Raw genomic sequence first — 15,512 nt, forward strand, 5'->3', positions numbered from 1 at the left:
TAATACGTAGAATATAGGTATTCAAATAAAAGTATAAATTACAATTTACTTATTTATTTTAATTAAAAATGTAATAAAAATTATAATTCTATAAAACGATTGAATTATCATACAATATAATTTACCTATTTATATCTAATGGCAATGTACAAAATAGTTATACTAGTTTGAAAAGTACTTGAATATACAGAGTGTAACAGAAAGATATTTCAAAATGTCATATCTTTTATATGTTTCATTTGACATATATTTGTGTTACACCCTGTAAATATGTATATTATTGACAATGGAATAGTAGTAAATTAACACGATAAATCTAACATAAATAAAAAAAATATAATTTGTTAAACAAAGGTGCACATAATATGTTTGTAATGTCGATATAGTAGATAGTTTGAATATTTAAAGATGGTTATTGAATAATTCTATTTTTCACAGGTATAAACTTTAAAGAGATCCTAAATCTGTCTGTTGTATTACTGAATTAATTTTGAGAGTAGGGAAATATATTAAACAAAAATCTTACAATTATAAAAATAAAACAATAACAAAAATAGTATGTTAACCAAGTAGGTATTTAAATTAATAGCAATATTAAAATAATTATTCAAATAAGTCGGGCAATAAATTATGACGATTATTAACATCCAACATTATAATATTATGTAAAGTGATAATAGAAGTATCAACCTATATACACTGTATTATAAAGAATTCAATGATGTGGTCAATCGCAATAGATGTTCTGGAATTTTAATGCCATATTTAGTTTATGGCACATTGATGACATTGATGTTTTTGTTATCTTGATGGGCATTTGCTTCAGGATCGATTGAAGCTCCTATAACAGTAGAAAAAACATGTTAGAAAATAATTTTCTTTTTCTATGACACATAATATTACTGATTAACAAAAAAAACCGTCAAACTATTAATACCATTAAACGTAAATCAAACTACTTCAACGTTAAAATGTCTAACTAACCCTCATAAGTGTTTGCATCATAACAGAAACAAAATAATGTCGAAGTAAATTCAATTTTTTAGTAACTCGAGTACTTTACAAGACTGCGGCAATAGCTATGCTAATAAAACCAATTAAAATAAAAAAAAATTAAGGTTTTGAGTATAGCTTTTCAGTTTCATATTTAGGTTTAGAAGTCTTTTAACCCCCTCTATTGTGTTTCTCGAAAAATAGTAACGTAAGGCTACCTACAAAGACACAAAGTACAAACTGAGTCACAATAAAACATTTTAGGACAAATTGAGTTGATAGTTGTCTTAGGGCATATATATACATAGCTATACTAACAGAGTACCGTGAAATTTTAGACACGATACTAATAAATAAATAAATGTATAACATACGGTATTCAGATTCTTTTTAATTTATAAAGATATTCATTGGTAATCTTTACGTCAAAATATTGGGCTTGCCCAAAAACAAGTGTCTAGTTATGCCACTGCTAAATATGTGTTTAGATTTACCTACTGATGAAAGTCATAAAGAACGATATCACGTAATCCCATATATACGTACATTACAATTGATTTTATATTTTACTCTAATAATCGGACTCAATTATTTTATTTCTCATTTGTACCCGGGACACAGTTTGTAGGTATTACTCGTATATACCTAAATCATTTCCCGTCCAGACATTGTGACTCAATCAGTATGCAGCGACTGTATAGGTAAGAGTCACTCGACTTGTCGAAATTCTCAAAGGTACAAATATTGGTATTATTATTATATCGTATATAATTAAGGACGTTTATACCTCCGAGTAACATCTCTTGTAACAGTGGTTCGATGTGTGCCATTCCGAACAACTTTGCGAATTGAATCTGTTCGATCATTTGCCAGGTGATCGACTGTAACGCTGGCAACGTAAGCAACAATTCGGCGAATCGGCCACACGTCTCATATTGCCTGTCACTGATGTAGTCTTCTAGGTTTCTGTGGATTTGCTTGCGCATGCGTCTAATGCGGTCTGACTCGTTTAGGCCTTTGGCGTCTGTATGAATAAAAATAAATAAATTACAAATCTGATCATACAAATCTCTTTGCAGTTTGCACGCTTTGGCGGTAACAACAATTAGCATGTGGGTACTCCACAGTACACTGTATCCGGCATCACGTCACGATAACGGAGAAACGGTATCGTGATACAATAACAAAATAAAGATCAATAGGTAATAGGTATCTATTGTTGAATAAATTAAAATGTTGTTTACTTGGATCGAAGAAAACGATGGCCTTTAGACACGCGAATTCAGTGTCGTCGATTTGCACGTCATTCAATGGTTTGACAAGCTCGTCTAGTACGCGCGAACCCACTCTGCTTATGTCCAAGTCCGACGGAATTCCGTTGTCTGGTGGTCAAATACAATAGTTGAATGTTAGACGCGTATTATACTATGAGGTATACCATAATATTCAAATAATTTTAATAAATTTTTGTGAAGTAGTATTTCTGATAGACACGTACGACAAGAACAGTTGAAAAGGTGAAAAACATTCGAAAATAATACAACCCAATTGTGCACTACTGTATTGACATTTTTTATCACAGGTATTTGCAGTGTTTGTCAGTCGCGATTTTATTCCGTTCGATTCATAAACAAGATATATTATAAAAAATATACATTCAATGTAAATGACGATTTGTATTCGTATTATATCGATAAACTATACAGTTTGTGGGTGAGTGAGAGGGAGGTAGTAGAAGAGGGCTGCACACTGCTATAGTGCTATACGCATTTAAAGTCATTATATTAGAGGACTAAAGCCCCAACGAAAAAATTACGCACGTTACGCATATGACAGCACACAATGTAATTTTTTTCGATTGATACCTATTATTATAATTTATAATCATAGATAATTATTTATTAATTAATAGCAATAATTAGTTTTCACTTACCGGGTACGTGACGGGTTATAACGCGATTGTTTCCCAGTAGCAGAACGTCCTTGAGCATTAACGACCTCTTAGCTAAACCCAAGAGTAAGTGTTCTCCAGCGTGAGCCCGCAACAACGAAACCTATATAATGGAACAGTGAAACAAGTTACGAAAACATGTAGGTAATCTATTATTATCTGCAGTCCCATTGAGAAAATAACGGACGTTGTAACATACCTGGTCATTCAGCTGGAGTTCTGTGAACGCGGGTATGCGCTTGGCCCAGTCGACCAGGAAAAGCAATTGGGTTTTCATGGACTCGCACACGTCCCCGATGTTTGCCACGTGCTTGTTCGTTAGGTTAGAATCCTCGGCCGCCTGTAAACAATCATAAATCATGATAAATATTGGACGTCATGAAGAATATAACAGATCATGGGCGTCTCCAAAAAATTTTCTAGGGAGTGGCAAAATTAATTTAAAAAATAAATGAAGAATTTTTTATACATTTTAAAATTAATCTATGTTTACCAAATTGGCACGTTAAAAATAATGCTTTGGAAAACAAATTTAAAATTCAAGGGGGGCAAGTGCCCCGTCTTGCCCCCTCGTGGGGACGCCCATGTAACAGATCGAGGAATTTTAATATTTTTAGCCATTATGGCTAAAATTATTATGATTATTATTATTATAGTGACAATAATATCTATTATAAAGCTGAAGAGCTAAAAATTTTGAACGCGCTAATAAATAATAAAGACAACGATTCGCACGAAACCAATAGGGGGGTGCTTTGATCGGTCAAAAATATTATTTCTACCTGACAACTGATAGTATTATTATATTGAGGACAATTTAGCATTGGCTTGGGTTAACACTAGGACGTCACTCACCAAAACTTTATTATATTGTAGATTTAGTTTATTTTTTGTACACGACATCTAAGAAATATCTGTGTATACCGTAAAATAGGACTGATATTATGATGGATAAATAAAAATTATAATATAAATAAAAGTTAATAAATAAAGCGACCTATTAAATCATTTGTCTATTTTTATAGTTTTGGCCTATACTTTTATTTTTTAAGAAATTAACGTGAGAATAACTTTTATTTTGATATTCGGTTATCGCATTTGAAATGTTAATTTAACGGATATGAATATTTGACCTGTTTGGTTTTTGAATATCTTACTCGAAACTATTCCATTTCTTATAGGTATACTTGCAGGTATATTATTACAATGCACGTATAAATTTGTTACAATGTTACGGACACTTAAAAATAAAATGTTAATAATTCTATAGATAAAACGATGTGGTTTATAAATAATTATTGTAATACAGTTCGCTAATACGACCGCGGTGAAACGATTTTAAATTATCCTAAAGGAAAAAAATGTTACAGCAGAAACGATTTTTTTTTTTGCAACGATGCACTCCAGGTGCTTTTAACATAATACACATTTTACTTATATATAGTTATTGAAATATTATATCAATTATATCACTTGCATCTGATTCGCTGCGGGACAAAATTTCGGCGTTCAACAGGGATGTGACGGACAAACCGCTGGCGCAAGGTTGCTCTTCGTAACTGGGTCGTCTGCAGTTGATTCGGTCGCGTTCGTTCTGCACGGCTAGAAAGTTCATAAAAACATTGTTATTATTATGCAGTACGATAAGTACCCAGTACTTTGCAATATTATTTAAGTCAGATATCGATCGAGCTACCGTCGAATAATCCGCGGTCATTCGCCGTCAGTGACTTACCTTCTTTTCGCATCCCGGCTTTGAAGCATTTCCGCAAACGACAGTATCGGCACTGGTTGCGCTTGTCCTTGTTGACGATGCAGTTTCTCGAAAATCTGTCAGCACAACGATACAAACAAACGGTATTAGTTCATACTGTGATAATATTATTAACGTTATATCCTAATAATGGCACCAACGCGGTTATACACATTTGCAATGAAATCCGCCGATCGCGGTGCAATAAATTTTCTATTAGTGAAGGTGGCGAGGGGGGTAACGCGGGGAACTACAACTGTCGGTCGGTCTGTCGAAAAACAATGATTTTCAAAACTCTGATCTGCGCAATGAGTGACTCACCTGCACGAGTAGAAATGGCTCTTGCGGACGGACCTCCGGAAGAATCCTTTGCAGCCGTCACAGGACGCCGCCCCGTAGTGTTTGCCAGTCGCCCGGTCGCCGCAGATGGAGCACGCCTGGTTCTGATTGGTCATGGGCGGCGAGTGTACTTGCGGCGTGTCGATGGTCTGCAAATAGGTCTGCTCGCGGTGCACCGGCATGCCGTTCAGGTCCGATTCTGCTATAAATCAGTTTCTCTTAATTTACTTGAAACAGTTGAAACGATATTTTTTTCATACAACTGTGTAATTGGGTATTACAGATAAGTAGCCCCTACGACCTATATACCCCTCCCCCACAATATGATCACCAATTATTTTTAATTTAAAACCTTAAACACCCAAAGACTTTTAGTTATAATAACAAGATAATGGATAGAGAAAATAAACAGAAACTTAAAGAAAATATGGGTAAATATGGTCAACGTAATATAACCGATAAGCATGCTGTCTCGCATCAATACCTGTCTAGTATTTATTTATTATATTTATAAAGAACACATTATTACATTATATATAGTTATAGACTTATAGTGACTCTATATCGAGAGGTTTCAATCAACTTGCAACTTTATGGGTATTTTTACAAATTAGATACATGGATTGATAATTAGCCAAACCTAGCGTACAACCAAGTTTAACATACATGTTAAAGTGGGTTTTCAGTGTTTTCACTATATACGTACAATGAGTGCCGTGCACACGAAAAATGTTCAGCAATGTCCAATAACACGGTAACGTAGTTAACGTGGTCACGTGGTAACCTAATCAACCAATCACAGCATCAGATTTAAGCAAACGTATATATTATAGTGGAAACCCTCCTTTTGTTATAATAGGTATTATGGTGATTAGTGAGTATTACTATTGTACCAGTGTCTGGGTATTTCACCTATGAAATCCCAATTCTCTGTATTATATATCAAAGTTTCTATGATATACCCGAGGTCACCATAATATGTGTAATACTTCCCAATTTTCCACAATATTTCCATCGTTCATTATGGCTGCGAAATATAATAATATATAATCGATATGAATTACGTAATAGCTAATGTGATTTATGATTGGCATACGATGTTAGCGATATGTTGCAGTTAAAAATTAAAAGTAATAAATCAAAACGCCAATAAATCGTATTGTATACCTACGTGATTTGACTGGCGTTAAAAAATAAAATACACCAAATAACGTTCAACTTACTATAATATGATAATACATATTTTATATAAAAACTATAGTGTAATAATGTGCGATCTCTGATTAGGAAAAGAAACGTAGTTTAAGGGAACGTGAATATTTTTTATCGTGATGCTTCAGTCCTAGAGTAGTCTTTTGTAGGCCAGAAAATACACATTTTTTTTTTTTAAGTACAGATAAACAATTATTATTTTAGTAGGTATTTATCATTATTTCATTACTATATACAGTTTAAATCCTATTTAATGAATGTGATAATACAGATGGAAAAATAACTTAATTATTTATTACCATTATGGTAATGATTGTTTGGACTTACAATGTATGTATTGTATATTATACACCATACACTGTTTGTGTACCTACGATAATCTATGGTACCTAATTGGTATACTACCTATTGATAACTGTGGGCAGTATACAGCGCAGAAATATTATAATATTATAATAATTCGTTTCGTTTCAATTTACCTATATTTCTGAAGGAGGAGAAGCAATATTGAACGTTGCTCCCGAATACAACAATCGCAACGGTCTCGACGAAAAACTAATATTTGATACATTCTGTTTGACTTTTAAAACAAAGGAAAATGTCGAAATGTCGAGGCGTTTGCAACTGGTACACTGCAGCGAACCAGTGTATGAAAGAAAATAAAGAGAACATCTACAATAACATAGATCAAAAACTATAGTTTTTGATCAATGTTATTGTTGGTTGTTAAATATAAATACATATTTAACAACCAACCGGTTGTTACCTAACCGCCCGTATAGGTGTACATTATTTTTAAATATTTCACCATGATTTGTTATTACAAGGGACAAGGGTCGTTCTACACCCAAAAATAATACATCAACATTTGAATTAAAAACAGCATCGTGTTCGGGAGTTAAAGTATACGAATCAGTTCACTTAAAAAATCCTGTTACAACCCGATGCATTGTTATTGACCATCGCTTAGTGCTTGCGTAAGTAATACTACCTATACCTATAGTGTATGATATTTGATTTGTAATAATAATAATTATTATACGCAATAGTGAATACTGAAAACCGTTCAGAATGTTTAGAGCCGTGTAAATAGGTACCTATACCTATATGTTGCAAAATTACAGCAGGATGCACTATACCAGTATAACTATCATAGTCAGTGTGAAACTGTGATGAATGTATATTATTATAAGCCAATGAACACCAAAAACAATTTACATACCGAAAACCAATGCAATAATAATAATAATAACAATAATGTTCTTATGAATACGTCTCTTGTAAATAACTTACACATTTCCGCTTTGGTGTTTGTTCTATTATAGTGCACAGGACGCTGTTGAACTTTGAAATTTACCTACGATATTATTAAAATATATATGAACGGGACAGTAAAAAAACGTTTACACGACAGAACGCGTTCGGCGGTGACGGACGGACGGACGTGGAAAATATTTTATAAAGATATTACAATAATGATGATCAGAAAGAAAACATAAATAATTCTTGAACAACAGTAACGGTCGGGCATGATGGAGACCTATATATACAGTATACGTGGACTACATAATATATTATAATATTATTATTAAAACATACCGCGCAGCCGTCCGCGATAATATACACACCGGACAGCGTTTGTCGATTTACTGCCGCGCGTATCTATTATACCTATAGTCGGGTGTCTATACCGTCGTTTTTGACATCATCGTATTTGTGTTTACAAATTAATATTCAAATTACCTTATTTACTAGGTTTTATCAATATAATATTTGTGTGTGTGTGGATTATATGCGCGCTGCTCACTGTTTGGATATCACGAAAACCAACAGATAATAAAATTTCATCTCTGGCCGCGGACTTTGTTCGACGTAAATAACATAATATAGGTACATCAATAATATATAGGTACTATATCATAATACGTACAATAATTAAGATGGTATTGAGCACTCTGTGCACAACGCTTTATCATTCATATATATTTATTATATTATTATAAATGAATTTGTATCGTTATTCGTACTTATAATATGACAATAATAATATTATGTACATTTAATAGAATCCTGTTGCACGAGACACGGCGCACGCGGCCCGTTATACCACACACAAGCTCACCACCACAGCAGCGCCGTGGTAAGCTCGGGTATACCGCACAGTGTTACAATAATATGATGCCATCGCGATGGCGATTATTTTCTAATATTTATTTATTATGAAAAGTAAAGTTCAGTAGTTTGTCCCACCTGCGTTTACCGGCTCCACGAGGTGGTAACCTACACGCACGATAATGTCACACCGTTGCTCTATCACCCGTTCTTTTCGCGGGGACAGACACGCAGACAAAGTACATCATGCGTCTTAATGTTTGTACATTATATTTGAAAACTGGAATTACTAAATTACCTTAGATAGAATATGCCTATACATTTTTGGTTATTTTTAAAAATTTACTTCCGATACCGACATAAAATTATTAAAAACGTCACACAAATGTATATTCAATTAGGTATTTATTCATAGGAATATTAAAAATAAGAACTGGGATTGTATTAATATGCAAATGATAAGTAAAGTTCAAAAAAGATTTTTAAATTTTCAGATTAGATTATTAATTTTTAGAGAAATCTAATCCTTTAAGATTCCGAGACAAAACATCTTAGCATTTTCATTAATGTTGACCAAAATAACAAATTTGTAATTTATTTTTAGATAAAATTTTAATATTATCCAGGTTTATAATAAGTAAATAGTGAACCTATTTAACTTCCAATACGTCATGTCTAACCTGTAGGAAATACAGTTAATCGTGAATGTGTGAAAAGTGAAATACATATGATATATGAACCGAGTGTCGTCACAATGTAAGGAAAAACGAGAAGAGAATAACATACTTGTCTTGAACAATTGTATAAAATTGTGGATTATCGAAAGAAAATATAAATCTCAAATTGGCAATTATTTTTACTTAAAGGTTAAAAAATCTAGAATTTAAGGGCCAAAAATATAAAAAGTATAGCCCATAATTTAATAATTATTATTTATTACTAATTTACTCATGTAAATTATAATAACTTGTATTTAAGTTAAGTATTTTTTAGGTTTTGCGCCGTGGTAATAATGCGAAAGTAGTCCCCACGGCTTCGTCGGTTTAAACAGAAAAAAGAGGTATTTTTTAGGTAACATTTAGACAAAATACATCAAAGTTACGAAAAATTGCAAATTATTTTGTAGTTAAAAATATATTAAATGTTCAATTTTTTACAGCTATGGATTAACAATTTAAAACAACTTTTTTCATCACAAGTAATCAATATTGTAAACAATAAATCTAAAAATTGATTAACACAGTTTGATTTATTATGTTATTTACTAAGTTAAAATTTTGATAAAATTAGACATTTAAATGAAGAATCATGACGTGACGTTAGTTATAATTTAAAAACATTATTTTCACGGAGACTTAAAATTACAAATTTTATTATTAACAACTACATTTCTAAAATATTTAGACTAATTAAAAGCTATTGATACCAATATATACCATGAACTTATTCACACTGTTTTACAGTTAAGTGAGGACGGTTGTATTAACTCGAAGGTTAATAACAATAAACAAAAATATAGTATAATAGAAATATAGACTATAAAACCATTATAATAATATAATACATGCGTAGTGTTTTCGGAAAAAATTAAATCAACCTACTGTGATGCTAATAGTAAAATAAATATTTTAATAGCAATATCAAAAAATATAATACGAAACTATAAACTTAACTATAAGACTATCAGACTGTCTCCGCTCAGAATTGTTTTTTTTTTTTTTAACACTGATATCATTGAATTTAAATTGTAGGTACATCCATTACAGTGAGTCAATAACTCAATCGACACCTACAATACTGAACTTATTTGTGTTTTTTATTCATTTTAATTGCTAACTTTAATTTCTGTTTTTAACGTATTACTTAAATTTAACTTGTTGACGATGCTAATTTACTAAAACTATAAATATTTTAGAACCCCAGAAAATTAAATGCTAAAGACTACCTGTATTCCGGTTTTATTTCTTTTGTTACATAAATTTTATAATAAAAACTATACTAATATTCTGATAATCGCATAGCGGTTTTCACTTGCCACCTTTTTTTATGTTATGTCATTATGATAATACAATAATATTATTTAAAAAAAATGTATCCGTTTTAAAATATTTACATAAAGTTGTCTCCATATTGTTGATTTATGTTCATAATAATTCATATTATAATATAATATAAAATAAACATTATCGAAGCAAATAAATAACAAAATATACATAGAATATGTATTTCAGTGTTTGAATAGTTTATAGGACACTTGACAAGAGCTTCCGCAAAGGGAAATAGGGTAAGTCCAATACCTTGGCTCATTTTATTTAGTAAAAATAGCATTTGTTAATTTAAAATTACACAATGTCAATAAATTTTAATTGCCCAACTATATCTACTATCTAGGTACATATTATAATTCATAAACAATACTTAATCATTGATCGGACAGTATACATAAAACGAAAAATTGAAAAATGAAACATTTTGCCCACCTCCACCTTTTGACAAATTCTTCTGAATGCCCTTTGGCCTAGGTACATTTATTAATAAATTTTACTGTGATATAAATATTTTATTTAGCTTATTATTGCTTAGACCTTAGTTATGCGCGTATCCATAAAAATTACATAAAAATTGCAAGATATTTATATTGTAGTTACATTTCTATGGAAGTATGAATAAGTAATAAAAAACATTCAAATGCAGGAAAATGCTCATTCTTAGAAAATATTCTTGAGTATTTTACAAGATTATCCATGAGCATTTTAAATTTATATTAGTTTTAATCTTATACAAATAAATCAATATTTCACGCTACTTTAATATATTAATGGAATAACGACGTAGGTATCTATATAATAAGTAAGTTATATAATGAAAAAACATTAATTTTTTATTACACCATTAGTAATATCATGGATAAATAATATTAAATATGAATATAAGCTGTTGTTATATAATTAAAAGATTTCTAAAAACTTAAAATTTAAATACGATAATGTAAGACTCGAGCACGAATAATCTGATGTATGTGTATTAATTATAATACAACATCAGCTACTTATTCCTCAATATCACATATCATTATACATTTAGTTTTAAAATGCATTTTTATTTTATAAGCATTTAAGAGGCCAATTGAGGAAAGATCAAAGATTATCAACACTCTACCTGTTGGTGCATTGGTTATTTTATTGTTACAATAATTTATATATATATGGTCAAGCCTCGAGAATATAGAGTGCTCTATTTGTATTTTGTAGAACGATGCTGTACATGCAATAATGCGCTATTATTATTACACATAATGTAGCATGTCAAATGCAATATATTAAAAATCGTAAAATATCTATTACGGCGTTTGACAATCAAATAAACTATACTAGATCCTTTAATATAAAAAATAAAATACATTTATATAGAGCGTGCAGTTTACTAGAAATTATCTACTTTTTCGTGACTAAAATCACTTTAAATGAAAACACAGTGTGATGGCTTTGAAGTATCTAATTTTGGAATGTAATTATTAGCTAATGATGTGTGTGCTATTAAATATGCTCATAAATATTTTTCAACAGAATTTTAGACGCTGAACATGATAAAAACATATTTTATTATTAATTTAAAAAATCTGAAATATTTTAAAATATTCATATACTTATCTATTAATTTTATTTTTTAAGTAGCTACCTAATTAATTTATTGAATAAAATAATATTGGAAATGTATCGAATACAATTTTTTTTCATTATGATGTACAAACCTGATATCATGGTTAACAAATGTTGAGCTATTTTTTTAAAATTATAATTATAAATAACACTATTTTTCCTAGATGGATTTGTTACAGAATACCTAACCTACCTATACCTATAATTGATAAGATAAGACAAACGATGAATATTAAGTATTGATTAGCTACTATATGCCTGCAATTTAAAATATAAAATAAACAAAAGTTGTTGTGTATGCATCAATATTATTATTTAAATTCCTTTAGCAGATGTGTTAATTAAAATTTTTAACTTACTGACTAAAAAATATAAAATACAAATAGTACCGAATGCAAGTCAGTTTACCTAATGCCTATGCGTACTTTTAATACTCATCGAGAATGTTTTGTGCTGTAATTGAAAACATTTACGGCAATTTTCGTATCTTTCTCTGTCCAGCGAGAGAATACTACAATTCTGCGCATTTCCTCAGGCACTAGTTAGTTCCACTGTAGCAGGGCGTCACGGTGGCATAAGCAAAAACCTATTTTTGTCGGATCGCGAAGTAGTTTCTCGCTGGACATAGTATAAGATCATTTAATCAATTCCAACATTATGTGTTTCATTATTTGTAAATTTAATGATGATGAATAATAACGTATCAAGAATGTTGCTTATGTTCCTTTTTGGCTCGTACAACTTATAATATATTTTATTTTAAACAAGTATATTAATTTTTTTATTTAAACTATTACACATCAATATCAGAACTATACTCGTTATAATTATATATATTTTATACACTTTAATGTGTTAATGAGGTTAGTATTCACTATTCAGTACACATGCCAATTCATAATTCTATAATAATCGAGTAATAGGTATTAAAGCCGTACAGATAATAATGACTATAATGAGTGATAAAATAACTAATTTTATAGTTAAAATATAATGTGAAAACAAAAGCTTTTAAGCTAATATCCAAAGAATCCGCAAACACCCGACGATCGATTTTGTCCAAACACTAAGTATACTGATACTTCTCGTCACTACACAGATCCATATTAGATATTACTTAAATATTGGTTTATCTAAAACTAAGGTACTGAACAGTGGAGAGTTAAAATATCGTGGAATACCCTAAATTGAAATACATTTTAAATTGTTATTGTTTTATTTTTAATCATACTGCTGGGTATTGACTATTGAGTAATTAATAATCGTAAATCCAAATCTAACAGATATTAGACATTATGATTGTATAAAATACGTATTAATTCAACGAATAGTATAATATTATGGCTGATAGTATACTAGTATACTACTATCTATTTCGTATTGTTAATTTCTTTTAAAACAAAATAATGAAACGCAAGAATAAACATTAAAACGGCCACGGCAACACGTGAATAGGTATCACTGTATTAGGCACTGATCGTTTTCGTTACGGCGATCAAAAACATAGGTAACGATGTAATATATAAATATCATAATATTCATAATAATATAATATATCGATATCACATCATTAATAAGGCATTATTATGTCACTGACGGTCCGGACTATCACCACAGTCCATAAACTATAACATATTATATTACATTTTACATTCTGCAGCCGTGGCTCACAGCTACCACAGACCGAGTTACAGACACAGACCATAGTATCTTTATCCAGTACGAGTGATAACAAAATATATTCTTCATTTTTCGGAGGAAGAGACTTCCGCTGATGTCAAGAACCAACCTTACAATAACATAAATTTGACATCATCACAAATATAATGTGCAAATAAAAACGTCGATGTAAGGTTTTAAATTTAGCACCTAGGATATTACAAAAAAAAAAAACCAACTAACCTAAAATGTGATAACTGTAATAACAATAATATTTTAATAATGAATTTGTTCGAATATTATAATATTATAACTAGCTGTATGCCTGTATAGTATACTGTTTTTCGGGACATTAAGGAGACCATAATATATTAAAATATATATTAAATAGGTTAAAAATTGAAATAGCGTTTAAAACTAGTTTCCCAACGAATTGCTGGCAATTGAACAAACAGGAAATATGGCTGCTGATAATACTTACGAATTATACTGACACAATAATATGATCAGCAATAATAATAGTAATATTAATGATATAATTGGAAAATGTAATAAAACAATATTATATTAGACAAACTGCACGATTCAATATATTTACGTATATCTATTACCTATGCCTATGTGCAATATTATATTATTGCATTTATATGAGTAATATATTATAATATTGTGTTGTAGATATATTGGGGCTATCTATATCATGATTTATTTTATGAGTATAAAATATAATATTGGTACATTTAATAATACGATCATAGCGTACAGTATTATGGTTTCGATTGGAAAATCATATATAATTATATAAATAGAACAATATAAGGTAGTGAGGTACGTAAAAATATCTAATATTCTTCTCCGCCTACCTATTACCTATTTATAACGACTTGTCAACAGCGTCAACCCGTTTTAGCGCAGGTCGTGTAGCTGTACAACGAATAACGCGCGATGGTCGTCGAAATTATTACCTGTGATCCAAACGTTCCCATTGTAAATGCCTTCACTAAACGGCTCGGACTTGAGTACGAAATTGTTGTTGGACGGCATGGACTCCATGAATGGAAAATCGTTAATGAACATTTTCAAAGCAACAGCCGTGGTTCGACGAGAGAAAAAACGGCGGTGATGATGATTTGCACCTCAAAACTCACGATAATTGCATGACGTTAAACTTTTTAATTTAATAGGAAAAATTGAAATAAAAAAAAATATTTAGTAACAGTAATATTAACACCAGTAATATATAATACGAAAACCGGTGCGCGCTCGCGTTACCTCAGTAAGTTATTAATAATGTGTAATAGTATAATAAGACTCTTCTCGGTCATCTGCACCGGGACGCGTATTACACAGAAATAATCGAATTATTCGATTGAAAAATCGTAACACATTTGACTCAAATGCTCGACCGCGGCCGCCGCCTATTCACGGAGATAAGACCACGTGGTGGGGCCCATCGGTTTATTATTGGATATATCTCTTATCGCCAAATACGTAGGTACGTCATTATCTGCAATAGATTTTCTAAGCAGCTACCCCTGACTCATGTCGTCCTAATTGCCCTGTGCGACGCTTAATAATAATGCTGTAACCCCGCACAAATCAAACTAATCGTATATCTATGTGCCACTATAATGCTTATATAAGTTATAAAATACAATATAATAGGACATAGGTAGTCACTAATAATGTCTATTAGGTTAAATCCACATTATAGGTAATTTATTCATTATTCCATATAGCAGCCACCAGGTACTTACAAATAGTATTTGAAATTGCAACATTTATCACAGATAATGTAGTCATGTGTGACTGAGGGGTATTTTCCGAGAGGAGA

The 15,512-nt window shown here is 30.8% G+C and overlaps 1 protein-coding gene across 4 annotated transcripts; it reads right to left on the minus strand.

The window, feature by feature from the left end:
• Nucleotides 1-102: 102 nt before the first annotated feature.
• Nucleotides 103-15,035, minus strand: LOC107172291 (transcription factor HNF-4 homolog). Of its 4 annotated transcripts, none has more exons than XM_089220207.1 (9): nucleotides 14,644-15,035; nucleotides 5,019-5,238; nucleotides 4,680-4,774; nucleotides 4,422-4,546; nucleotides 3,144-3,284; nucleotides 2,927-3,047; nucleotides 2,238-2,375; nucleotides 1,781-2,017; nucleotides 103-841 (listed from the first exon to the last, which is right to left on the minus strand). In XM_089220207.1, exons 1-9 carry the CDS (start codon nucleotides 14,753-14,755, stop codon nucleotides 771-773), a joined length of 1,260 nt encoding a protein of 419 aa, XP_089076333.1. In that variant the 5' UTR covers nucleotides 14,756-15,035; the 3' UTR covers nucleotides 103-770. The 4 variants fall into 4 exon arrangements, with proteins under 4 accessions (XP_089076333.1, XP_089076334.1, XP_089076336.1 ...); XM_089220208.1 differs by having other exon boundaries at nucleotides 105-841; nucleotides 5,019-5,235; XM_089220210.1 differs by lacking the exon at nucleotides 14,644-15,035 and adding an exon at nucleotides 7,542-7,882 and having other exon boundaries at nucleotides 105-841; nucleotides 5,019-5,235.
• Between the last annotated feature and the right edge of the window lie 477 nt (nucleotides 15,036-15,512).

Source organism: Diuraphis noxia, unplaced genomic scaffold, assembly GCF_037042655.1.
Source record: "Diuraphis noxia isolate RWA-SAM2 unplaced genomic scaffold, SU_Dnox_SAM2 contig0002, whole genome shotgun sequence".
Taxonomy (NCBI): Eukaryota; Metazoa; Arthropoda; class Insecta; order Hemiptera; family Aphididae; genus Diuraphis; species Diuraphis noxia.

Excerpts from the sequence above, each read along its gene's own strand:
- LOC107172291 (XM_089220207.1), bottom strand. The coding sequence starts at position 14,755 with ATGTTCATTAACGATTTTCCATTCATGGAGTCCATGCCGTCCAACAAC. Across the intron at positions 3,285-4,421 it reads TGTCCCGCAGCGAATCAGAT|GCGGCCGAGGATTCTAACCT; the intron begins GCAAGTGATATA and ends GATTGTTTACAG. Across the intron at positions 3,048-3,143 it reads AACTCCAGCTGAATGACCAG|GTTTCGTTGTTGCGGGCTCA; the intron begins GTATGTTACAAC and ends TCCATTATATAG.